Source organism: Pimephales promelas, chromosome 8 (genome assembly GCF_988280905.1).
Source record: "Pimephales promelas chromosome 8, fPimPro1.hap1.1, whole genome shotgun sequence".
NCBI lineage: Eukaryota > Metazoa > Chordata > Actinopteri > Cypriniformes > Leuciscidae > Pimephales > Pimephales promelas.
This window is the reverse complement of record NC_142776.1, coordinates 21,026,031-21,053,429: the sequence shown is the minus strand read 5'-3', so window position 1 is coordinate 21,053,429 and position 27,399 is coordinate 21,026,031. Positions and strand designations below refer to the sequence as shown.

The 27,399-nt window shown below is 38.0% G+C and overlaps 1 protein-coding gene across 3 annotated transcripts in view; it reads right to left on the bottom strand.

Annotated features, from left to right (window-relative positions):
- Positions 1-27,399, bottom strand: part of crocc2 (ciliary rootlet coiled-coil, rootletin family member 2) — a 60,136-nt gene that overhangs the window by 27,400 nt on the left and 5,337 nt on the right. For all 3 annotated transcript variants that reach the window (XM_089134142.1, XM_089134143.1, XM_039691415.2), the window contains 6 exons: positions 4,877-5,041; positions 4,612-4,695; positions 4,336-4,442; positions 1,721-1,865; positions 1,091-1,197; positions 438-644 (listed from right to left, as the gene is read on the bottom strand). In XM_089134142.1, coding sequence (XP_088990268.1) covers positions 438-644; positions 1,091-1,197; positions 1,721-1,865; positions 4,336-4,442; positions 4,612-4,695; positions 4,877-5,041 — 815 coding nt within the window. The remainder of the gene's footprint in view (positions 1-437; positions 645-1,090; positions 1,198-1,720; positions 1,866-4,335; positions 4,443-4,611; positions 4,696-4,876; positions 5,042-27,399) is intronic.

The following is a 27,399-nucleotide window of genomic DNA, read 5'->3' as shown; positions in this document are numbered from 1 at the left end:
GAAGACCCCATCCCAGCTCTGTCAGATCCATGGATCTGCTCTCAAAAGAAAGTGTCATAGACCACTGACACATTATACAAGTAATTGAAGGAATGTAGTGGATACTGAACGGCAAATAAAGAGAGACTTTTTCTCTCTGGTTTTGGCACGCCACATAGTTGGATAGATGAGGCAATCCATGCTGACCTTCCCTGTGTGTCAGCACTCAGGACAATGCACAATGAGTCATCTAGGAGATGTGAGTTCACGACATCAATACTTCAATTCAAAGCATTGGGATATGTGCTGAAATTTATGACACTGCGGAATCCTTTGAATACGACAATTTAGCCTCAGTTGCCAATACCGTACATGTTTATTACAGCATGCTGCACAACTTGTATATCACTGGTGAAAAATGAATGGGACGTGTGCGTAAACAGACAGACATGTTGTACCTGGAGTTAAGTTCTACTTTCTCTGCATCAAAGCGGGCCTGCAGCTGCATAGCCTCTCTCAGCTTGTCTCTCAGTTGATTCTCTAGTGCTGATACTCCGCTGCTAACGGGGGAACAAGGCTGGCTGATGCTATCCTCCAAATTCACACAGGCCGTATGAAGACGACGGCCAGCCACCGTAAACTCGGCTCGCATGTCCGATAGACTCCTGGAAGCGCAAAGCAACTGTTACTACCAGCAGGAGCAATGAAATTTCCTTACACAACAATTTCCTTACGTTCCCAAGGAAATGTGTTTCGTTCAAAACTGACGAGAGCCAGATGGCTGAAACTATATTGTGATCTGGGAATAAACTCTTTGAACGGTGTCGTGTCTGAGTAAGGGTCGTGAACGTTTTCTCCGCTGTCCATGTGTTGAGTAATCCACATTACAGCAAATTACTCAACAATGATCACACAGGCCGAGCCCTCATCAAGCTTGGCTCTGATGGATGGCTCAAGGCTAATCTGAAGGGCAATCTACCCGTCACGTTTCCCTTGACGATGCAGTCAGGATGGGTGAGGGGTGACCGAGGTGACCCGCTCCGCTTTGATCCCAAGTGGGGATAAACGGTGGTGGAATTGGAAAGAGTTTCTAGCCACAAGCTACACTCACCTGTCAGTGGAGGCCCGCAGCTGAGTGAAAGAGCTGCTTAGGAAGGCAGCCTGGCGCCACAGAGATCGCACACGGGCTTGCTCACGGCTGTTTCTGGAGGTATTCATCTGCGGGAGAGCAGCACGGCCATATGGTCGGCAGGTTTGGTAATGGAGGTGGGGGGTGGCAAAGAGTGTGAGGTTAAAGATGTCTCCGTTATTAATGCCCACATACAGTATGAACAATAATGAATGCACCAACACATACTAGATTTGGACTTCTAGGCACAGACACTCATAGACTTATACACAAACGGTACAGTAAACTTTTCTTGACTGTATACTACATGAGCTGCTTCTTACGACCAGATGTTTTCACCGAGCAATGAATTCTCACTCTTTTTTTTTTCAATCGACTGGAATGTTTTCACAGGAAACAACAGCTGAGAAAATCACAACAATGATTTAAAACAAAGACAGTGTCCAGACTGACAAAACAGGCACCAGGGTGGAATTCCAGAAGTTCCAGAGTTGAGTTTCATTGGGTTGGATTAAGGAAAGATTTTCCTTAAACTGTGGATTTGGATAAAAAAAACATACACTACAGATCTCTCTTTCCTTCCTTCTGTCTCTTTTTCCTCCTCCTTCTCACCTCAAGTTCCCTCCTGAGTCGTGTGTCCCTCTGCTCTGCCTCCTCTTGTGCCTTCTGCAGGCTCTCTGTCAGGGCCTGGTTGGCTTCATTGGCTTGTTCGAGTTGTTCCCGAAGCAGTGCGTTGACCTGGCTCAAACCAGAACACCTGCATGTGAAATATATGGATCAACTTCAGAGCACTGGGTACGAGCACCTCCACCTGTTAAGCCACGAGCCAAATGTTCTTTCGAAACTTCACACATGATCTCACCCCCCCTCCATCGCACGGCCTCTTTCAGCTTCTATATTTACAAGCTCATAAAGACCCACGTCACATTGTGCGTTGCCAGCCACGCTTAGAGGGGAATGTGCGTGACAGTTTTATAAAGTCCATGTCAGCTCCAGCCTAATTGCCACCAGATTTGCTTGTCAAATAGTTTACAGGGTTATTTACATTATTCGTGGCAGAATCCACCCAGTTACACACAAAGATTGACGCCAGGGTGGTGTGAGGCGGCGAACAAAACGATTATCAAAGGGGTGAGGAACAGAGAAAGACTAGCTATGAGAATGTGTTGAATCATTTTCAATAAGTCGATTTGTTTTATGATTTTCTGTTTTGGCCTAATTCTGCAGCTCATGCCCCTCTGAGAAAACTTAACGCCAAGGCAGACTGCTCAGCATTAATTCACAATGTAACATTTCTGCCCTGCTGAATCTCAGTTAATTGAGGCATGCAATGAAATTCTCATGAATCATGGCATAGTTTGACTTTTCTGACATAGAAAATGAAAAAAATTGTGTTACATGACTGCAGAGCCACAGATGATCGGATGAACTGCACTTTGCAGTGCGCTCTCTGACAGAGGTACTAAGGTTTAAAAAATGGATGAGAGCTTGGCAAGCATACGGCCACGAGTTTGCCATAACTGTTTCAATTAGGGGTGAGTGGCACAGTAAATCATGTTCTTTTAAAGGCTGGCGTCTGGGACAGTAGGTTGGCCAGCTCTTTTTATGAAGTGCAGTAAAAACTGTTTGGCTGAGATGCTGAACAAGGTTGTGATAATTAAGTCTGACAAACTGGATACTTTTGTTTTTGACACCCCCTTCTATTCATTTCCAGCATGGGCTTGTGTGGACTGAAGTAGGCAACTAGGATATTTTATTTTAATTAGCTCTATTGCCTTCCTGATAAATGTTGCTCATGTTTTGTTTCTCAGTAAAAGATCAGTACCCTGCTGGAGCATTCAGCTCACTTTCAAATGAAAATCACTCACCCTCAAGCCATCCCGGTGTATATGACTTTCTTCTTTCAGACGAATACAATCGGGGTTATATTAACAAATATCCTGGCTCTTTCAAGTTTTATAATAGCAGTGGATTGCAACCAACAGATTGAAGCTCAAAAACGTGCATCCATCCATCATAAACAACTTGAGGTGGCTCCAGGGGGTTAAGAAAGGCCTTCTGAAGCAAAGTGATGAGTTTGTGTAAGTAAAATATTCATATTTAAAACTTTCTAAAGTAAAATAACTAGCTTACGGCCAAACAAACAAATGGATTCCACTTAAGTGTAAAGCACAACGTACAGTATGCGAGTAATGCGACGTACTGCTGATATTTACCACCATGACACATTACGCTACTTCTGACATCACAAGTTTCGTAAGTTGCGCATTAGGGGCAATTAGACAGCGTATGGCCGTTTGGACAGAAGCTAGAATTTTACTTTGTAACATATTAAATATGAATATTTTTCTTACACAAACTTGCTTCAGAAGGCCTTTTTAACCCCCCGGAGACAGGTGAAGTTTCTTTATGATGGAAGGATGCATGTGTTTGTGCTTCAATCTTTTGGTTGCAATCCACTGCCATTATAAAACTTGAAAGAGCCAGGATATTTTTTTTATATATAACTCCAATTGTACAGTATATAGAAGAGAGTTATATAGACCTAATGAGGGTGAGTAAATCATGGGCTAATTTTTCATTTTAAAGTGAGACAATCCTTTAAGTGGTTGTACTTCAGTTGTGGAACATGTTTTTTTGTGGTTTAAGGTTTAAGTTGGACCAGATTAGTCATTAGCTTGTCCAAGCTCATAACTAACAAACCTACGCTACGGTGGACATTAGCTGGTCCAAGCTGGTTCCTATTGGTTACTACCTGGTCATTCGATTAGATGAACCAAGCTGTTCATTAATTATCCAAGCTAGTCATTGGCTTTTTCCTGCTGTTCATTAGCTGGCCTAAGCTGGTCAACAGCTGATGTGACATCAAACTTTCAGACCATCTTGAATCATCTTGTAGATGGTTATACTAGCTCGGTGGTCAGGCTGGTTTTTGGAATATACGTAAGTGGCTTGCGCCAGCTAAAGATCAGCAGGAAACCAGGTACCATTCTCCAAAACATAACTCCCACCTTAAACTGTTTTTTTTTAACAAAAGGGAAAAAATAACAAAAAGAAAACAGAAAAACTCTTTACAAAATGCAAAATTCTCCATTGGTTCCAAACAGAAATTCTTACCACACTTTTTGGATGACCCACTCATTCTCCTTGCTTTTACCTTGATCTGCCTGCCGACTTGTTTCTCTGCACCTCTCACTGTCAGAAGCCAATATCACTTTTGTTCTCACCGTTTCTGCTCATCCTCCAGCAGTGCAAGTTTACTTTGGACATCCAGACTGTGTTCCTGATCAAAGCGCTGGAGACGGTGTGCTGAGGAGTCTAGGTGCGACTGGAGCTAAATACATGGACAGAGGCAGGTTTATACCTAACACACTAAAATACAGTGCAACACCTGTCAATAACAAAGCTCACAAGAGCAGATAGATTTCTTAAAATAAAAAGGTCCAAATAAAATTTCGTAACGAGTATCAGTAAACCGGGTCAAGTTCTCCAGTGAAACGTACCGAGAGCCTCAGCTTCTCTGACTCTGAGGTTTTCTCCAGCACCTGCTGCTCTAGATTTCCACATCGCTTCTTATACTGGAGCAACTGCAGACATAGACACATATTTTCATTTTTCACTCTGCAACTTTAGATGGACCTCATTCTCAATTGTATCAAATCATCATGGTTTCTCTACATAATAAATATCCCATAAGTAAAAGTTTCCTTAAATCCTTCCAATCTTTGACAAAATTGAAGTTGAAGGAGACCACATCTAACAGTGAACCTTGGCCTGTAGTTTCTGCACCAGCTGAGCCTGTCTGCGTTGACTCTCCTGAAAGGCCTGGAGCTTCAGCCTATAAGATCGTCCTTCCTCTTTTAGCCAGCCCTGCTCTACGCCATACACACTCTGGTCTGAATCTCCTGACTGCTGCAACAGCATCTGCTCCAGCTGCAAAGACATATGCACACACACATTATATGATCACCTTTTAGTCTCTTTACGGCTATTCACAATTTGTATTGGTATGATTTAGTGACATTCACAGCGAAAAATGGATTCAAGTGTATCTTTTTCTTCAAACATTCAAATATTACCTTCTCTTATTTTATGAGAAGGCCACTTTAGATGTATGATTTTAGATTTAAGCTAGAAACAAGAAAACAAATAATCATTGTATGTAAAAAATAAGTCTAATTCAAGACATGGGTGAACTCGGGACTAGTTGTCACAGAGGTAAATCGCTAAATTCATATCCACACTGGTTTTGTTTTTTGTTAGCCAAAACAGTTTTCATATTTTTGTATTTTACTGTACCCTGTAAATTCTTGCTCTCTCATAAATTGTTTGAAGTTTCATAGTTGTTTTATATTTTGCAGAAAATTTTAATGGATTTGATTATACAACATGCCCTGCGAAAGGTCGGTGTGTGTTTCTTTTATCCTGAGAAAAAAAAAAAGTCAAGATTTAAATTGACTTAAACACATTCTGAAAGATCAAAAACAAAATAACACTCCAAGGCACTCAAATCGTATAGAAAAAAGTCAAAAGGGATTACATGCGTGTGTGTTGCATGCATATTTCTAGTTTACTTATAGGTAGGTTTGTGCAAATTAACACAAGGAAGCATGATCCTGTGTATAAAAAGGAGAAGGTTGTCTGTCACAATGGCAATGTCTTTTTCCCTTGATTCCCATCCTCCTACAGGGTCTTCAATCTCAATGTCCCATTACCCCTCCAACCCCTCCCATCTTCCTTTAACCCCCAAGTGCATATCATGGTGCCAGACACCCAGTCCCTACTAACAAAAACCACATGTTTCCTCTCAACACAACAACATGCTGCTTCAGCTGATTCAAACAAAGCAAGAAAAACAGAGTGAGGGGTAGAGAGAGAGAGTAAAAGGTGGATGGAGAGTCAACTTCATCCTTTCTGCAAAGAAGTAAGGAACAGAAATGCACATAACTACAGGTCATACTGAAATCACAGGCAAACATTAATCTACTGCTAAGCTGAACAGCAGCCTCTACAAGATGCGGGGACAATGGTCCCCCTGTTCCCAACTGGAGCCAAGGGCTTCGCAAACCTTAATAAAACATTTTCAAAAAGTCATTCGGAGAGCTTTAATTCCATATACTACAAAGAAGGGCAAACCAGCACCCGGCTCTGGGCGGTTTTGGGGTTCAGGGCTCATGAGGGAACAGGGACTTATTATATGGCCTGTTGTTAAGGTGACAGCTTTTGAAAGCGAACAGAAAATGAAAAACATGGGTGGAGGACGAGTCAGAAGAGAGAGGGGGGACATTGGGTGCAGCAGCAGCTGTGTTTAAAGGCTCCTTTGGAAACAGCTGCACTACTCTATTGATTATGTATCTTTGCAACTATTTTGGCACAATTAGAGGCAATTTGTTGCTACAACACAAAAAGCGTTTGATGCAAAGTCATGAAATAAATGGCACTTACACACAAGCATATTGTTCTGCCTTAAAAGCTTATGGGGGTCAGTGGTGCAGCACAGCACACATCTAGTGTGCAGGTACCTCAGTTTGATCCATAAAATAAAGTTGCTTAAAAAAAAAGAGTCGTGGTGAGGTATAAAGCCACACGGGGAGATATAAAGTCAAGTGAAACAACGTTTCAATTGCAATAGTGTCACACTTTGCAATTACGAGAAACAAAGTCACCTTTTTTTTTTTAATTTGCATTATGTACAGAACAAGACAGGGAACATACAAAAAACTGTAAGACACTTCCATTTAGATCAATACAGAGTATGGATTTAGAAAGAAGAAGAAGAAAAAAAAAGGAGCAAGGGCCAAGGGTCAAAACAATCACATACTGTAGCTACATGAAAGGAATTAAAATACTAAAAAAGTCAATATTTTGATAAAGAGAGAAATAAGGTTTCAAACTTTCTATTACGTTTTTTGAAATATTTGAAGCTCTGAAACATTTGAGTAAAATCACATAGAAATATATTAAAGGAGGGCTTACATTTTTTCCATTTACAAGTATGGATATGATATTTACCCATCAATAAAACAAAATTTACAACATCAATGAAGTGTAAGTTTAGATCACACTTAAAAAAGAGCACATCTACAAGATAACACAATGTAGTCACAATGTCAAAAGTAAAAGTCAGATTGTGAGAAACAAATATATGATATACTGTATGTGATATATTCACATTGTGAAACAAAGTTCAATTATGAGGAACAAAGTTGCAATTATGAGATGTACAGTACTTTCACACAATGAGACTTAAACTCAAGTTTACAAGATAACGTGATATCTCAAATCTAAGACAAAGCCACAAATGTCACAATTCCGAGATTTAAAGTTACCTGAGATGTAAAGTTGCAATTATGAGAATTAAAGACTCAATGGGCTATATGCACAGCTGGGTAACACTTTAGAATACGGTTCCTTCGTTAATGAATAACTACACAAGAACTAATGAGTAACACAATATTAACAATCTAGTAACTATTATTAACTAGCAAGAAACTCTGATTAACGAACTAGTAAGTAATAGCGCACAGACGAAAGTGGTAGTTCACTATTAAGTAATCAATAACTACTATTTTTTAATACTTCCCAGAGAACTACTGAAAAAGTTTTTTAACAATCTAGTAACTACTATTAACTAAAGGAAACTCTTATTAACGAATTAGTAAGTAATAGTTCACAGATGAAAGTGTTAGTAGATACTTCTGTGGGAATTACTGATTATTTGGATTCGTATTATAAAGTGAAGATCATTGGAACTAACTAGTAATTACTCAAGCGTTACTAAAGACATTTTCTAAAAGTATACTAAAGTTCACCAAAAATCTCAAACGGTTGCGCAAATCATGACTAGATCATGTAGTAACACTTGAGTAATTATTAGTTAGTTCCAATGATCTTCACTTTATAATGCGAATCCAAATAATTAGTAATTCCCACAGAAGTATCTAGTAACACTTTCATCTGTGAGCTATTACTTACTAATTCGTTAATAAGAATTTATTTTAGTTAATAGTAGTTACTAGATAGTTAATAAACTTTTTCAGTAGTTCTCTGGGAAGTATTAAAAAAATAGTAGTTATTGATTAGTTAATAGTGAACTACCACTTTCGTCTGTGCGCTATTACTTACTAGTTTGTTAATCAGAGTTTCTTGTTAGTTAATAATAGTTACTAGATTGTTAATATTGTGTTACTCATTAGTTCTTGTGTAGTTATTCATTAACGAAGGAACCGTATTCTAAAGTGTTACCCACAGCTGCACTACTTCGTGAACTTCAGCCAGCTCCTTGTTTCCTGTCTGCCATTATTGGTCAAATTGATTAATTCAGGTGTGCTTGGCCTCAGTAGTCATGGCTACAATAATCAGACACACCTGAATTAATCAATTTGGCCAATAATGGCAGACAGGAAACAAGGAGCTGGCTGAAGTTCAGGAAGTAGTGCAGCTGGGCATAAAGCCAATTGTGAGATATAAAGTTGCAATTGCCGGTTTATTCAGGCAGAAATCAGGCTTCCATACGATTAAGATACTCAAGAATAATGCAAAATTGTTATGGTTATTTCAGCTCAGAAGTTTTGGAAAGTCTGGATCCTATAGATTTTTTAGATTGATTCATTTTGTGGGTTTGGTATCCCGATGAACAAGCCATATGAATTCTTCTTCACGTTATAGAGCATCTCAGCTTTCATCAAGCAGATCATTTCTCAAAAACTTTAAGAGAATGGAAAGTAAACCTGCATCTTTTTACTGTCCAAAACCAACGTAACAGCACCCATCACATGTTAAAATATTATCACGGATATGCTACTGAAGGAGACTTTACCAGCAGCATCAAAGAGACCAGAGGTTTTTGAAGCAGGGCTGATGGGTGATGCAATGACATGTGTCGATATTGGATCTTTTTGCTAGCGGCACTAAACAAGCCCAGCATTATGACGGTATTAAATTCTAGAGCTGGTCCCTCTCTCTGGTTGCAGCCAATCTGCCGCCGCAGGCTTGGCTTTGGTCCATGGGTAGAATGCTGTCACTCGTGTCTAGAGGCCACTCAGCCTTTGTGGTGTATGTATGAGTGATGAATTTTCAAACATGGGTGTTATCCACATGCTTTTGTTCAGATTAAAGCTTTATACAATGCACTTAGAGCAAAGGTAATTTTAAAATTCTTCAACAATGCTTCAGTGTTATTGTCACGCCCTGTAGTGTGGACTCATATGAGCAAAATCCTCAGTGTCAAATTAACACTGCTCAATGTTCATATGTGTCCACACTACAGGGTGTGACAATAACACTGAAGCAATGTTGAAGTTAATTAGATAATTAAGTGATTAAATAGGTGATGATTGACCTTTATTGAAGACAGATAATGATAACAAAAATAATCACTGAAGGACACAAAAAAATGTAAGAGACCACAAACATGATAAAAAATAAAATGTTTTTTTTTTTTTTTTTTTTTTTTATGTTGAGTGCCGTGATGTGACCAAGACAGCACACTAAACACTTACAGAGTCTCGACTGTGAACATGGGAAATCTCGCAAAATCTCTCATGGTCAAATGTGAATATGTGAATGTTTAATAGACGAACAGAAAACTGCAATCAAGGCATTTGTCAATCGGAAAGATATTTTTGCTACATGATTTAGCAAAAGTGTAACTTATCAGCTGGCTCCGATGGTCGCTAAGAAGATGGGACGTAGGGGAGCGCGGGGCACAACCTAACGTAGGGTTAAATGTAACACGTTACACGGACATTTTACATAGTTCGTCAGGATCAAGCAGGCTGTCTTTCTGCTCTTTTTCTCTCACTGCCTGAAGACAGTCTCCCGCGAATTTGCGGAAAGTTTTGATTATATTTCGTGAAGATACTGGACAAAGAGTGTTTTGACACCATGCAAGTAAATTTTTTCATCATAGATTTTTTTTTCGGTTTCTGGGTTGGGTGTATACGTTTCCAAATCTAACTTTATATTGCCTTAATCACTTGTCTTGTTGGCTCAAACATAGCACCGTTTTGAAACATGTCAGCAATTACTAGCGACTGTTAGCTAGGCTTAAAATATGTAATACACAGCGGGGTTAGTTGTAACACTGTGTTACAAACAAGCCGGCAAGTGTATAATGATAATCAAATGAAAATGAAGCCACACAACTTTTCAGGTTTGAGTATACATTTAACTTTGTTGGACGTTCACAAACAATGTTGGAATTTAAAATGTTTCAAATTTAGTGTACTATGAATGATAACTTGTTTATTTATTAAAAATATGGCCTGTTTTAAATGCAATAAACCCTTTAAATTTTTATTTTAAGCTCATTTGTATTATTATGACTGTTATTATTATTAATACTATTAATTGTACATGCAGCTGCCACACACAAATCTAATTTAATTGCAATTTTACAATATTTTATAATTTTATTTATTATTATTTGTTGCAGAATTGTGCAGTCTCTATTCATGATATTGATCCACAATAGAAGGATGATTGCATGAGGGATGGATGTATGGATATCTATCTATACAGATGCACAAACAATATCAAACTATTCAAATAAACTAGTACTGGATTATGTGTGTTGCACACAAGTGTTACAACTAACCCCTCTGTCTGTTACAATTAACCCCGCATATGGGGTGAGTTGTAACATTTGCACTTCTGTCACTTTCAGTCCAACTGTACGAAAATGGTAGGTCCTAGAAAAAAACTTTAAGTGTTCATTTGTAGCAGAGATGTGTATGTTGCTTGTGTAAAAAAAATATTAATCTAATCTAATTATTTTTTAATTAATTGAGCCAAAACCAAAATGCGTTAGGTTGTGCCCCACTCTCTCCTAATGAAAAGCCTGTGGTCATTGTGGTTTCTCCTTTGGTCGCACTCATGGAGGATCAAGTAAAAGAAACAACACGCGTTATTTTACTTCTAAAATAAATAAGTTCTGTAGTTCACAACTGTGCTATGCAAAGTATTTGACTTACTGCGTTGCTCTGATTGGTTGTAGGTCTACCGACAATCCAATTGAGTGCAGAGTTTTTTTTTTTTCTTGTTTGGTTAAGACACGCCTCATAATCAAAGCCCTATTGACCAGTTTGAGACTCACATTCTTACAAGAATATGAGTATGACGAAGTCAGGCTAGTTTGAGTTGCTTTATATCGGAAATTTGCTGAAAAGCTTGCTTTCTCATTTGGGTATAATTTCCTTCCATGAGACATTCAAAGTACACGCCACGGATGTTTGTGCTCGGGTTCCCCCACATAACAGGACTTGAGATCGGTGTGGCCTGATGTTCTCTTAACACACCTCACATCACATCACAGGAAATTCAGATAAGATTTAAATCACGAAATATTCAATGATAAAGATGTAACAGTTGTTTTACCGCTGGGAGAGCTGACTTTATCAAGTATGTCCCTCATTTTGCAAAAAACAAAAAACAAGTTGGAATGCCCCCAAAATTCAAGAGTCACATGAAAAAGTTAAGCAATATCAACTGAACAAGATCGTTTTTCATGAAGTTTGAGATTGTTTTTCATGAGTTCTTGTCTTTCATATTTGCATCACATGCAAATAGTCAAGCAATAACCAGTGTTGTGCAAGTTACTTCCAAACTGTAATACATTAGGTATTACTTGTTACTGTTATTTAAAAGTAATTCATTACCTTATATTACTGTCTCAGAATTGTAATGCATTACATTACTCATGTATTACTTTTGAGTTACTTTCACCAAAATAACTAAGTAGAACTTAACTTTTGGGCTGTAACGATATGCAATATGAAACCGAAATCGCGATTCGCCACACGACTCAGATCCACGAACCTACAGAATCGCGACACACCTCTTCCAACTCCAGCATTATTCTCCTTACCGTCCATATCCAATGCTGCCTTATCTTTAAATTAGGCTATTAGTATTATTTGAAGTTAACATTATAAAATACGTAGACCTACACCACAAAACTAGTCTAGGATATATTATTTAAAATTGGGGAAGTCCAGCATTATGGACATGACATTTGCAGTCAAACTTGAAATAAAAATTCTCAGAAAATACATGTATTGAAACGTATATAGGCTACTTCCTTAAAGGACTCCAGACATAGACAAATATCAGTCTATGTTTTATTTTTAATATTAGGGAAAAGACACACATTCATGCGTGACAAAAAAATAGGAGGCAAAATACATTTTTTTGTAATTCTGTTAATTACACTGCGTAAATCGGATGAGGAAGGGTTGGCTCTCCAGTCTCCATAAAACTTAAAATATTCATTTTATTTTAGTTTTCGTGTTCGCGTTTATGAGGAAAAAACAATGTTACAGACGCGACCGCTCTGAACTGGCACTAAAAGACTGCTTTAAAACTTTCACATAGTCTGTTGCCTTTAAGAAGTAAAAGCAGACAACACACTGTAATACAACTGTAATACAAGCCTCACTGAACATGTAACGAGTAAAATATTACTGAAAATTGATTAGTAATGCCTTACACTACTGCGTTGCAGCAAAAAGTAATATGTTACTGTAATGTATTACTTTTGTAATGCATTACTCCCAACACTGGCAATAACACACAAACAAGAATATTAACACGATTGCAGATGTTATATAGATTTTCCACAACAGTTCAATAGACAAGAAGATAATATTTCATGTTACAACTCACAGCAGTGTTTAGTGAATCAATCCACATTCTTGAAAACGTTTTTGAGTCAGAAACCATGCATAAAGTGTGTAATTTCTGCATCACAAGTGGCGCCAAGCAGATTAGAAAAAATAATGACTGTTTCCAAATAGTTTTGTAAAAGACTCCTACAGCCCTCCTTACCTGCCATTGTTTTAAAACTCATGCCATTGGTTGACAGCACCAGATCACTCAAACAAAGATGTTTTTAAAAGTCAGTCTATCTATCCCCTGACCACACAGTGAATATGTACTTCTGACAGTCCTCAGCAGAACATGCATTCAGAACAGCCTCTAAGGATCACTAATAGAGAAGGGCCCCTATCCCAAACGCTAGTCTTTCACCTTCTGACATTTTACAATAATGATCAACATGCAACATATTGCAAAAGACCGGATCCATGGCTTGTATTGCCACATGGTTTCCACTGTTTTTTTAATGTATCTATTCCCCAGATCTATACAGAGAGAGAGAGAGAGAGAGAGAGAGAGAGGCCCCGCGCTGCCCTCTCTCTAAAATGTGTTTTGCATTAGCATTTTTTATATTACTTAATATTTATGATTTGTGCCACTCCTTGTATTGTCTCGTTTGATAAATATTTCACAATACATCAAGGAACGGCAGCACTTTGATTCATCTGCCAACGAGAGAACATTTTCAAGGCCACTGAAAGCTCTTTGCACAAGGGCCAAGAATATTCGGCTTCTCCCTCCATGTGGTCATAAGAGTGGATTGATCCTCTAATATGAGAGAAAACATATTTAGAATCATGTTCATTTTCCGTCAAGCTTCCTGGGGTTGCAACTTTGCACAGCATATTCACTTAAATGGACTCTGTCAGCCACTCTTAATGAATATCAAAGCATTCAAATTTTCTAATTTGGGGTAGGTGGATTGTTGCCACAATTTTTATACACCGGTGCATCAATTAGAATTTCATAAGCAAATCTTTTTGTTAGTCCAGGTTGTCGGTTTACAAGATGTTGCTGAAGAATAATGAGTCTAATTTGCCTTAAATCAATTAGAGGTTAAAGCTGTTACAAGCTCTGAAAGTTATCTGACATTTTATTTGAAAACAAAAATTCCATTAACAATTTCATCATGTCATTCCAAACCTGAATAACCTAAAAAATATAAGATAAGAGACTTCGTTGTTCAACAGATTTCCAAGAGATTTGGAATGACATAACGGTATAAGTAAGCCTATGTTCACACTGCGAGCCTTATAGTGCTAAATTACGATTTATTGCTCAGATCAGATTTTTTTTGTGTGTACCGTAATCTTACATTTTTAAATACCGTAAGATGAATTACAACTTTTTTGGTGTAATTTAATGGTAAAATACTGGCAGAAGAGTTTTTTTTTGTACCATAATCCTGCAGTTTCATTACTGTTTTCAAAATTTTCTTCACTCACAAAACTACGCATTCTTCATCTACTTTAGCAATGTATCTGTTCACATTTTTGTTTTAAATGTGGTTAATATCAGATTCCAATATGAACAGATCATGGTTCTGGACTGACCCACATGTGTAAAAGAACAATAAAAAAAAGACGTCACGCAGAACGCTGTCATACGGAAGTGAACTGGGAGGATTAAATGATTCGATCTGCCGAAGGCAGTGAATTTATATGCAGGAAAGAATAAAAAAAACAAAACAATGACAAGGATATGAAAAAAAGAGAGCAGAGTATTAAAACATTTATGATATGAGCCCTCATGTTTTGCTTGTATATAGGGCTGTCACTGTAATACTTGAGTTCTGACACATCACTCTTCTAACTTTCGCAACTGTCTTGATAACTTTGGGTATGTACAATCTTTGAAGTGACTACCATAAGCGCAGAATTGAGACAAATGTTGATCTGTGATGTAAAAGTTGCATTAATTCCAATATGACAGTTCAGACTGAGGTTGCATTGCAAAACATCTGACCTGTATTGAATTTAGTACCACATATGGAAGTGGCACAAAGCGGAATTGAAAAGATCCGATTCCATGTGGTTTGTGCTGTTCACACTGTTCAACACATTCTCATCGTTTGGCATCATATAGGTGACACCATATGACATTTCCTCGAAATACTACGTACATGGCACCCTTTAGCGTCAATATAACACGCACTGTTATGGGTAGGTTTAGGTCTGGGGTAGGGTCTGCGTCTCATATTGATGCTAAAGGATGCCAGTCACCTATGACGCCTTGGGTTCTGCATGTTATATTGACGCTAAAGGGTGCCATGTGCGTAGTATTTCGACGAAATGTCATATGGCGTCACCTATATGATGCCAAAGGATGAGAACGGGCTCCACTGTTATGAGAAAAACCGATCTGAGTCACATGTGAGCAAAAAAAAAAAAAAAAAATTTGGGCCACATTTACCTGCAGTCTAAACATCTGAATGATGACAGAATTTTTATTTTTGGGCAAACTATCCTTTAAATGTATCCCTTTAAATTTGGGTGAACTATCCTTATCATTTACTCACCCTCGTGTCGTTCTGTATGACTTTCTTCTGTGAAACACACATTACTGTATGTGTCCCACCGAAGAAAGAAAGTCCAAGAGATTTGGAACGACATGACGATGAGTAAACGCTGATAGAATTTTTATTTAAATTTTAAAGGTGCACTCAGTCAGTGTTGCCAGATCTCTAGAATATCTATGACACATGTTTTTTGTGTTTACAGTACATGCTGAAAGACCATGCTTGACTCTGACACCCATTTATCAATTACTCAAACAAATAAGAAGATTTAAGTATGCTTTGATTAATGTCACGCTGTACTAGCATGACAGTGGTGGACACCTATTAGCATTTTTGGGAAAAATTTATTTATTTTTTATTTATGTAATTGTTTCATTATTTATAGAATGATTTAATTAATCAAATGTGTATTTTCTGATTTCCTATAAGCAGTCAGCCATGATTCATTCATGTACACACAAGCACATAACTATAAATGTGTGTACATATTTTTTTTTAATATAAAATAAAAATGTCTTGCTCTCAAATATCACCAAAAAAGTCAGTCATTTGCTGGTGGCATGGAGGGGGTTACAGTTGTGAGCGCTTCTCACTGGCTTGGCCTGGACCCAGAGGCTTAATAAAGGGAATTAATGTAGTGAATAATCTGTCAGATTCCTAAACACAGCTGGAGCGGACGTACAGTTCCTCTGCATATATATATACACACACGCTCACACGCACACACCTAAACACACTCCCCCATACTTACCCGTGCTAACTTCAATTCTCTTTATCTCACACATGTGCAAATTCACTAATGCCTGCACAAACATTCATACAAACTCAAACATATAAACACAACACGCCCGTCCCTTGTGCCTTGCTGTCCTCTTTCCACTAATATGCCCTTCTCTCGGTCCCTGCTGGAGTGCTGGCCCGCTGAGAGACATCCAGCTGATTGTGAAAGCTGTTTTTGCAGCGCCACTGTGAGTGATTACACAACGCTGGCCAGGAATCAGAGAGCTGTGAAGCTCCCCAGCTCAGAGACCCCACTGCATCCCCCAGGCACAAACCAACAACTATCACCATGGAGCACTGTTTGACCACAGTCACAGCTGCTGCGGAGAAGACCTACTGGGAGGTAAAAAAAGGGACCCAGGCAGTATCCACACGCGAAATACAAACACAAACACATGTTCACATGCGCAATATTGCTTCAATTGGGCTTGGAATTTACAATCACCTTCCACAGCAAGGGATGTAAACAAACAAGTGAACAAGTACAAAACATATGCACATTGTAATTAATGTAAAATTAAGCTATAAACTTAAGCTATAAACGAAGAACGTTGAATAGGGTGCTAATAAAAAAGTGGTTAACACAGCATCCTGACCAGGAACGATCTCTGTTCCCAATGAAAAGCAAAACTGCTGTGACACAATCACAGAAAAAGATCGGTAAGACTTTACAATACGGGTGCACTAATAAGCATTAATTCACGATTAACTAATGCACAGATACTGAATTAATGTGTAACTAATGATTATGTAAGCTATTTATTAATGATTACCACATTAGGAACTAATTAAGAGCCTGTAGGGTTAATGTATTAGTTCATACATGAATTGTTATTAATTAAATATGCAATTGTGGATTAATTCCACAATAGCTCTTTTTTTAACTAATAATGTTAATTAATATGATAATTACCAGAATGAGCCAAAGCCTTGTATTTCAACTTCCAGATAATATGACAGGTACACTAATATGCATTAATACATGATTAATTGCTTCATTGTTAGTGCAAATGCATGTGCAAATTACTACAATTACTAAATGACTAGTTAATAATGATGTACCCCAACAAGTAAAGTCATAACATAATGATACCTTTGTAAATCATTGGCTAATGATTAATTAAATCAGACAACTGGAAGTTGAAGTGCATAGCTTTGACTACTTGTGGTAATTAACACATTAATTTACACTGTTAGTTAATAAAATATGTTATTAAGGAATTAATATACAATGACACACTGAATTAATAGTAATTCATGTATAACTTAATCTATTAATCATATTATAGACTCTTTATTAGTTGCTGATGCAGTAATCATTAATTAATGGTTTAGTTCTTCATGAGTTATATATTAACTCATGATTATCTGTGCATTAGTTAAGTATGAATTAATGTATATTAGTGCACCCGTATTGTAAAGTGTTACCAAAAGATCTTTAAAGGAATAGATCTCTTAAAAATTCATTCACCTTTATGTCGTTGCAAAACGATTCACAATGTTTTTCTTCTTGCCGGTCAATGAATGATGACTGAAATATTTAAGCTTTAAAAAGCATGCAAACGTACCATCAAATGATCATGAAAGTGCACTATATTAAAAGTCGTCTGAAGCCATACGACAGCTTTGTGTAACCAACAGACTGAAAAGGAAATTCAAAGAGCTGTAAAATGCTGCAACTGGATCATTGAGTTTGATTTCTAAACAAATAATTCACACTGGTTTTATGAATTTAATAAACTAATTAGTTGAAAAGATCTAGCTCAGAAGAGACTACTTGTCTCGTGAACATAAAAAGAGCTGGGTGCAAGTCAATATTTCATAAATAACGAATACATTTTTTTGATTTATTTCATGAAAAAGTAATCAAAGGGCTGCTGAAGGGGTTCCCTGCTAAACAGTATGCGGAAAACAGTCGGGTACAGCGGGGCTAAAGGCGCACTGGGGTAAAAGGCACCTTTGATTTTATTTTCTTCCAAACCTCTAAATGGCAAAACTTGCCACAGCACTTTCCAAATCAACCACTTTTCAAGACGCAACTGGAAATTTGATTGATCCTTGACGTGATCGCGGGCAGTGCAAAGTTGATTCTCTGCTAATTTGATCTAATATTTGTATTCTGTTCTAAGTAGCAAATGAGAATCGCTAAAACTATTTATAGATTTGACACAAAGGTCGTCTTAATGATTTTCAGTATTGTTCAAGCTAATTAAAGCAACAGTTTTTAATGATGGAAGAATATGTAAAAAGTATGGTATTTTGGGTCTAAAGGTTGCTGTTGGGGCAATACAGAAAGAAATAGCCAGCTGACTTTTCCATTTGTTGACATGACATGTTTAGATTCAAATGGTAAAGAAAATAAACCACTTTTATGACCACTCCATCAACGTTTAAGTTCAATACAAACATATATATTTTTTCTGCAATAATACACTATGGGAGTAGTGAAAAGCATATTTTTCTTAAAGTCCCTGCAAAGTCAAAATTAAGTATGTGTTCTGAGTTTGTCACACCACAGAAAAATGTGTTATTAGCCACCCAGCCAAATTTGAATGATAAAAAAAAACCGGCAAGTACATAAAATAAGCTATCAAAATCTTGAAAAAATTAGGAGTTATCTCTGTTCTCAAACGCTGGGGGCGTGTCCGCTGGCTGCGCTGAAACCACGCCCACTAGCGGGAAAGCTGTCGACGGGGATATTAGCTGATACTGCTTTTGGGACAGGAGGATGAATGCTGAGGCGGGAGATAGTCGTTTCGGCCCCGTTCATCAGTGACAGTGGATTATCAGTGAATCCCAGTTGTCTCTGAGGAAAGTTTATAAAACTATCCAGTGTAAAATGATCACTTCAGAGGCGAGTGTTGACGGTGATCCTCAGCTCTTCATCAAGGTTGGTTCTCTAAAAACCTCTTCTTGATGTGATCGTTTTTATGGAATTTAAATGAAGATACCGTTCTGTTTTGTACATGATCGCATCCAGGTAGTAGCCTATGCATTTTTGTATCGAAAACTGTAGGCTCAGCTGTAGCTGTACTGACAGTCACTCGCGATTGAGCAGAATGCGAATGTGCTCGGGGAGTGTTATTGTGTGTAAGGGGAGAGATCAGACTCTGTGCGTCATCAAATAGGGGTGTGTCCAGGAGCTCATGAGCTCCAGTGCGTCATCGAGCCCTATTTTAGCCCCGCCCAAAAATCCGTAAAATTGCAATGGTGAAAAACTGTTTAACGGTCTAACTCCACATTTCAGTACTTCACAGTTCACAGTCTTTGTAATATGTTTTAGCAATACATATGCAACATTTATAATGTGTTTAGAACTTTTTTGTAGAATTGCCTTTACAGGGACTTTAAGGCGAGCCTTTAGCCCCATTGTACCATATGCCTACAGTGTATGTCCAAATACATAGTATTCGAAAAACAGAAAGAAAAGTCCCCGGATAACATATTACTTCCACCGAGATTCTGAAGTGTGCATTCAATGGACACTTTACTATCCCGTGAGGGCACGGGAGGGTATTTATGAATGGAAGTGACACAACTGACGCCGATAGGTCATGTGACAGTAACAACATGGCGGATGTAGTACTTGCGTAATTTAATTCATACTACAATGTAAATGTACTACAAAGTAAATTCAAATACCAACTTACATATATTATACTATTTCGGAAGCAGCACTGCATATACAGGTAAGAGCCATTTGGAACACTTTGTGACACTTCTGTTGTACTTTTGAATTATTTTTAAAGCTTGAAAGTTCCAGTCCCCATTCTTTTTAATGCCACCAGTAGATTTTTCAAAACGTCTCTTTTTGTGTTCTGTTAAAGAAAGACATGCAGGTTGAACACCTGACAGAATTTTCATTTTATTTACCTATTCCATTTGGAACAATGGCTATTTAGGTACAACTATGCTGATGTCAAGCTTAAATGGCTAGCAAATGGTAAAATACTTTCTAGGAAGTTCGCTCTTCTGTTCCCACAGTCAAAAAAGAAAAAAAAAGAGAAAGAAACAATCAAACAGGGAAAATAGAGAGAAATATAGAAAAAGATAAATGACACTTAATTAAATGTAGTGAGGACTTTGGGATGATCCCTACTTTGAGGAATGATTCTCTGGAGCGTCAATCATTTTTACGACTCATAGACAGCTGACAGATCCAGACTCACTGGCTCAGCTCCACTAGCGTCCGCTGCTCGGCTTAGCAGCTTTAAGTAGACGAAAAAACGAACTCTAAACATCGAGCCAAAGACAGTGCACCATTTTCACTCAAACAAAACAACCATATCAGTGGCAATCATGTTTGACAAGACGGAGTGGGGATTAGATCAAAACGCAGAGGCTGGAAGCTGCCATGCTCTTTGTCAAAAAGTCTCCAACTAGTCTGCAAGTCTGGATTAATTGAGAAAGGTTTTCTGACAAATAGCATCACATTTTAGCTGCAAACCCTTTTTTCACTTGTTTGGTGATTTATCTCTCAGCTTAAAAGGCCCTGTGATTGTTGTTTTTCTACACTGTTCCATTAGGTTAACATTTCTGTTTTATCATACATCTAACTCTACATTTGGGTAACTCCTACAAAAACACACAGGGAGACTGTCTCACACAATCCTGGTCCAAAAACTGCCTTGAAGCTGTAAAATATATACCCACGCAATTCCCTGACACACACCCACACATACAAACTTACACACTCCCACACAAATACACATGGCCCCAGTGCCTGAGAAACTGCAAGCTGGCAGTTTTCCAATATCAACGCAGAAAGGTCAAAGTTCACATCAACATTTTCTTCGTCCTCCTGAGACGATGCAGATTTTCAAACTAGGTCAAGGTTTATCCCGGTTCAGGGGCAATTTTCAAGGGTCACAAGAGATTGCTGCGATTTTACCAGGAGACAGAGGTGTGCTTTCAGAGCAAAACCTTGCTCCCAGCCCAAATATTTCCATTCCCAGTCTTGTTTAGGAGGCCACACTCAAACTGTCCCGAGAGCCACTAGAGGGTTTGCCTCTCCTATTCAATTAGTCCAGTGTCGTAAGATGTCCCACATTGCGCCACAATGGCCTCCCCAGTTACAGAGAGGGAACACTTTCAGATCAGAGCTTCTTTAAATTCGCCAGAACAAGAAACATCTCAAAGGACAACTAAAGTTAACCGAGCAACACACCCACACACTCTGAAGAGATAAAAAGAGATAAATTCTCATTTCATCACCTACTTTAGCAGAGATGCTGAGTCAAATAAACCAAGTCAAAAAGGTAAACAGTAAAACGAGCACACGTGAATCCATCTAAATTTAAGTCTGTGATTTAGAGCCTAACATCTAAATCAAATCAACACAATGTAGGAAAACCATCTAGAGCAGGTACAGGAGCCCTCTATACGCAGTTTCACAGGTAAGTTGACCTCGGATCTACTCTGTAAAGGCGGGCATACACTGTGCGATGTCTGTGCGATTTCAGCAAGGTACCTACTCACACTGAACGAGTAAATCGCATGCGATGCAAAGCCAAAGTTCAGGATTTATGTGCTCACACTGTACGGTCCGATCGTCGAGCTGCGACTTCACTGCTCACACTATACGTGTAATACCTGCGATAACCCCCTGGATTGCGCCTATTTACGTGTATGTATCCAGAGATATTGTCAAAACAAGCATCTGCTATCAGTATCAAGATGATTTAGTATTTTCAATTTATGCATTTAATTATTATTAGTATTATATTATCATTATTAGGGGAGGCCTATAGGCTAATTTTATTATTAAATTGATCCGCTATTATAATTAATTTGCCACGCAATATTTTCACAGCACATAACCAACGTGCTGTGAGGATAATAAAATATCAATCTTACTCCTCATTAAAAATTGTCTAAAATATTTAGGTCGATTACAATGAATTATAGGCATATAAAATAACTATTAACCGTCTATAATATGTCCGAACATTGCCATAATTAATCATCAATGAAAATTAAAAACAGGTTTATTTCAAAAACATTGTTTGAGAAAATAATAAAAGAGGTGTTACATATTAGGTGGCTTGAAGACGGTGGGTAATATTATCCATTTTGCAACACGAACAACTGGAGGTAAGCAACAGTAATTTGTAGCTAGTTTGAACTACAGAACTTGATCTCCCTCTATTCGTTTTTATTTTAATTTTATTTTTGTTGCAGATGAAATGGTTAAACTTCTGTTTTCGCGCAGGTGCAGTGAGGGAAAAAACACTGAGTTTAGGGCAATCGGTTCGTAGCTTTGCTTCAACTGTGCGATATAGTCACGAGGAGCGACCAAAATTTCTGACATGCCAGAAATTCATCCGACCATCCGATTGTCAATCGTGAGAGGCTAATCACCTCTCGTTTCTCCCTGTACACTGCACGAACACTGCACGACAAACGACGCACGACAAAGCTGAAAATCGGTCCGACACGAAAATGAGTCGCACGAGTCAGAATTCGGCTCAAAATCGGACGAAAATCGCACAGTGTATGCCCGCCTTAAGTGTCTGTTTGGCACATTTTGAGTTAGTTTCTGATCTGTTTTCCTGTTCTGTGAATGTCTTGTGTTTCTCAGGGTACGTTCACACGACAACGATATGCTTAAAAGGGAGGCGTTTTTCCTTTGAGTTTTCCGCATGCAGACGACTCCATTGTCAAAACAATCCGCATTTACACGGATCTGCGAAAACAACTAAAAACGCTGTATTCTGCTGCTAGGCGATTAGATGCCGATGAAACACTATAGACTGCACACGTAATACTCAGGTGCATAGCGTCATCTTCTTCATAAATTCGTGTTTTTGTAGTTTACGTTTTCAGGCCCCCAAAACTCCGTTGTTGTGTAGGCTAAATGAACAGCAAAAATGCATTATAAGTTTCACGTTTTTATTTGAAAACGGTGTCGAGTAAACAGCAGCTTAGTTAGCTTTCTAGTTTGCTATTTAGTTCTGTTCTATGCCTGTTTGTTTCCATGGTAAATTATTTGATTCGAGTTTCAGTTCAGGTGTGTCTCGTGGGGCTTTATACCATGGTCTGGGTGAATACTCGATTCTGATTGGCTGCAGGGTGTCCGTTAAAAAGTGATAGAGGACACCTAGTAAAGTAGTTCTGGTGAAACTGCCTGTTTACCATTCGAAATTAATAAATAAATGCGCTGCCTACAACAGCTGTGAGTAACCATAGCAACAGGCAGTCAAAGTATCCGTTAACAATTTGCTCTATCAAAACAAACATCTAACGTTAGTTAGATACATAGCCTACTAATACAACAATGAGGGACTTCGTTATTTCTTTTAACATTTATGGAGAATATGACAACTTTGACGACTGGGATGCTGCTGAAGAAAGAAAAAATGTAAATAAAACGGAGAAACGTCGCAAAGAAAATTACACCGCTGCTGCTCTAAATGAGACCCTGCGGGAGTTTTACGCAGCAGACAACCGGCAGGAGGAGAGTACAGCGTTTCAAGACTAAGAAGCCTGTTTGATTAATTGTTTTATGTGTAATTAAAAAAATAATAAATGCCTACCTTTGTGTTTCATGAAAAAAAAAATGCATTTTTGAACCTGAAGGGTTCTACAAGCTGAGCGGACTATAAATATCTCCGGTTGCTAAATAAACCAGGCGAGTTATTATTTGTAAAAACTTGATTTTGCCTAATTAAAATATAAACTAGCAGCTAATGTTTTAAAAATGTTTTATTTGGCAAGTGACCATGGTATAAGCGGGTTAATGCCCTTCGAGGTGTTCATTGTCAGGTTTTAATGGACTTCGGCGGAGGCAACCGTCCTCCGCTGCGTGTCCGGCCGGTTCACGCCTCGCCGTCGTCCATTTAAACCTGACAATGGACACCTCGTCGGGCATTAACCCTTACATAACATCTCCAGCCATCATGGCTGAGTGTCAAGGCCATGGAGGCCAATCCTTCATGGCCCCCACCACCCTAGAGGCTTCCTGTTTTACAGAGTCACAACCTCGTCAGCCTCCAGGACTCCCACCCCTGTGGATGCAATACGGTGCGAGGACAAGCCATCCAAGAGGGTGGGGAATTGTCATGTTGAGTCTCTTTCTCACGTTTTAAGTTTGTTTCTGATATGTTTTCCTGTTCTGAATGTCTGTTTTTTTAGTCAACTTTTAGTTTGCCAATTCACCTTTGGCTAAGCCCCCTTAGTTACTGTTGCTACGTCCGTCAAACTTCATCTGGGCTCTGGTTTGGTATCAACATGGCTTACTCAGTGTTGGGGAGTAGTTAACTACAAGTAGCGACGCTACTAACTTAACTACATTTTTCAGTAGCTTGGCAGTAGCTCAGTTGCTTTTTAAACAGTGTAGCTTTTCCAGTAGCTAACTTTTTGCAGCAAGTAGCGGTGTAGCGCGAGCAAAAGCTACATTGCGTTTCTCGAGCCTGCGCAAATCAGCGCGATACAAGGATATTTTTCTTCTTGTTAGATTACAAACTCATTTTTTTGCCATTACCGCCACCTGTTGTTTAATCACGCGTCTTGCGGCTAACGGTTCACTGACGTACAGAAGTGGGTTGACACACCCATATTATGATTATCCATGATGGAGCAAGACGTGACGGCAGATTTGGAGGATGGAGGAACAACTAACGTTAATTACCCATGGCCTTATTTGCCCAAGTTCAAACTGTATTTTTGAGAAAATGTTCTACATGGAATTTACGTTGGATGTATATTTTGTTCTTGCAATGTTGTAGGCTATTTGTTGCAATTTTGCACTTTTGACAAACAGTCTGAGATATTTGAATGTTGTGTGTAATAAAACAATACTCTTTGAAATCATAATTGTATTGCATTGTTTTAAACACTAAATATTTTACTTAAATCATTCCTCAGACACTTCAGTTATTTATAATATACTTTGTTCAAAAAAAAAAGCAAAAGTAGTTTTAATGTAGCTAGCTACTTTTTGATAGTAACTTGTAGTGTAGCTAACTACTTTTCTAAAAGGGTAGCTTGACTGTAGTTTAACTTTAACTTTTGAGTAGCTTGTCAAACTACAGTTTCAGAGTAGCTTCCCCAACACTGGGCTTACTGTATGCTGTGACAGCTCTTCCTGCTGAAATGTTATAACTTTTATAAAGAAGCAAATAAAGTGTCCGATAGAAATAGGCAAAAGGGGCTGCAATATACATTTGAAGGCTATATTCAAGACATACAGGTGAAACGCAAGAAACAACAAAGCCTCCAAATGGAGGCAAAAGCATAACGTTACCGGTCACAATCAAAAAATGAACCACCCCATATCCTACTAACTGAGACGGAGGCTCTGGACTCCATCAGGGACAACAATATCAGGGAGCAACACTGTTCATGCAGAGCTGGGTAACGTTAGGTCTCTATTCACTTCTATAATCGTTATTACAAAGCAAACAGACTACACGAGTATAACGTTGCACCCTGGGCCAAAAACCAGCCACAAGGGTATTTTTTTTTATTGAGCTTATAAGCTTTCCATTTCTGTATGATTCATTAGGATAGGACAATATTTGTTCGAAATACAACTATTTGAAAATCTGGAATCTAAGGTTCACCTTTAAAGTTGTCCATTTATGTTTGCAATTTTTCTGCATCCACTCACAAATATATATATATATATATATATATATATATATATATATATATACACACATACATATTAAAAATACTTAGTTCTTTCAAAAATATATGTGCTCATTAATATATATTTAGTTCGTTTAAGTAATAAAGTATTCTCGTGAGTGTATAATATGCCATTGAAAATACATACGGGTAAGGGGTTCTAATGTCGGTCGCCATGTTGCCCCTCCATCTTGAAAGTACATTAGCCAAAGAGGGACACACCCATTAATTCAAGCTTCGCCTTTCGCGTTTACGTTTGAGTTAACACTCATGGACGAGGTCGAACTGGAAGCCATGTTAGTTTTGGACTACATTGGCCACCGTAGGAGTTAAAACGAAATCTGAATTGAGAGGAACAGAAACTAATATTCACTGGATGGTCATATACCTTTTCACCGCTAGATGGGGGTAAAAATCTATAATTTCGACCCATACAATGTATTGTTGTCTATTGCCACACAACTTGGGACTGCTTTTGTGGTCCAGGGTCACACACACAGACACACACACACACACACACACATATATATATATATATATATATATATATATATATGCAAATACCACTGTTTAAAAGTTAATCATTTTTTTTCTGTTGTTGAAAAAAGTTTCTTATGCTCACTAAGGCAGCATTTTATTTACTTCAGTAATACTGTGAAATATCATTACAATTAAAATGACTGTTTTCTATTTTATAACCTTCTAGTTTCTATAACCTCTAGTGTCACATCATCCATCAGAATTTATTGTAATATGATGATTTCTCGAGCAACATTTATTATCATTGTTACAAACTGTTGTGCTGCTTAATATTTAGTATGGAATCTGTTATGCATTTTTTTAAATAGAAAGTTCAAAAGAACAGCATTTATTTGAAATAGATGTTTTAGTAACAATTTTAAAGTCTTAACTGTCAATTTTGATCAATTTAATGGAGTCTTGCAACATGAAATCGTTCTAAATATAAAAGAATTGCAGAGACGCAACTATAACAATATTATTGGAATCACTTTCAGAATGAAAGAATCAGAATCCATCCCGCTTCAACGAGCTCCATCATTTAAAGCAGCACACAACATATCTGCAGTGTGTGCTTAAGTACAGAATCGTACATTGATGTAGAGCTTTCAGTCTATGGTGTGTAGACACTAAAATAGTTATCGTTATAGTTATCTTTGTATTAATCATTCTTGGTGTGAACTGGCCTTTATCCATGTTCTAACACCAGTCTTTGTGATATGCACACAGAAAACATAATTTCTTATACTTTAATTGGGAATGACAGATTAAATGGATCATACTCCACCAGAATGTCATTCCCACATCAAGACAGATTGAGGCTGAATACAGTCTTCGAATTAGTAAGCATATAGGACTCATTACCTCATGTTAATATACTGGCACCCAGCGTATAGTTACAGTGATATGTTGCCATAACATCTTAAAGTTTACATTCATATGTATGGTTTCATTTGACTTCACAATGTCAGCACATTCACACTGGAAAACAAAAAACATTTTCAATTGGCGCTAGAGGGAGGGAGGGAGAGAGAGAGAGAGAGAGACGACTCTCTCAGAGTTCATGTGACATAGGCCTTTCTTCTCCAAAAATATAAATGTGTGGATTAAAAAAAGACTTATTTATACCAACCAGACTAATTAAGTTTTATATATAGCTCATATCTTAAAATAGGCTCAACTGCCAATG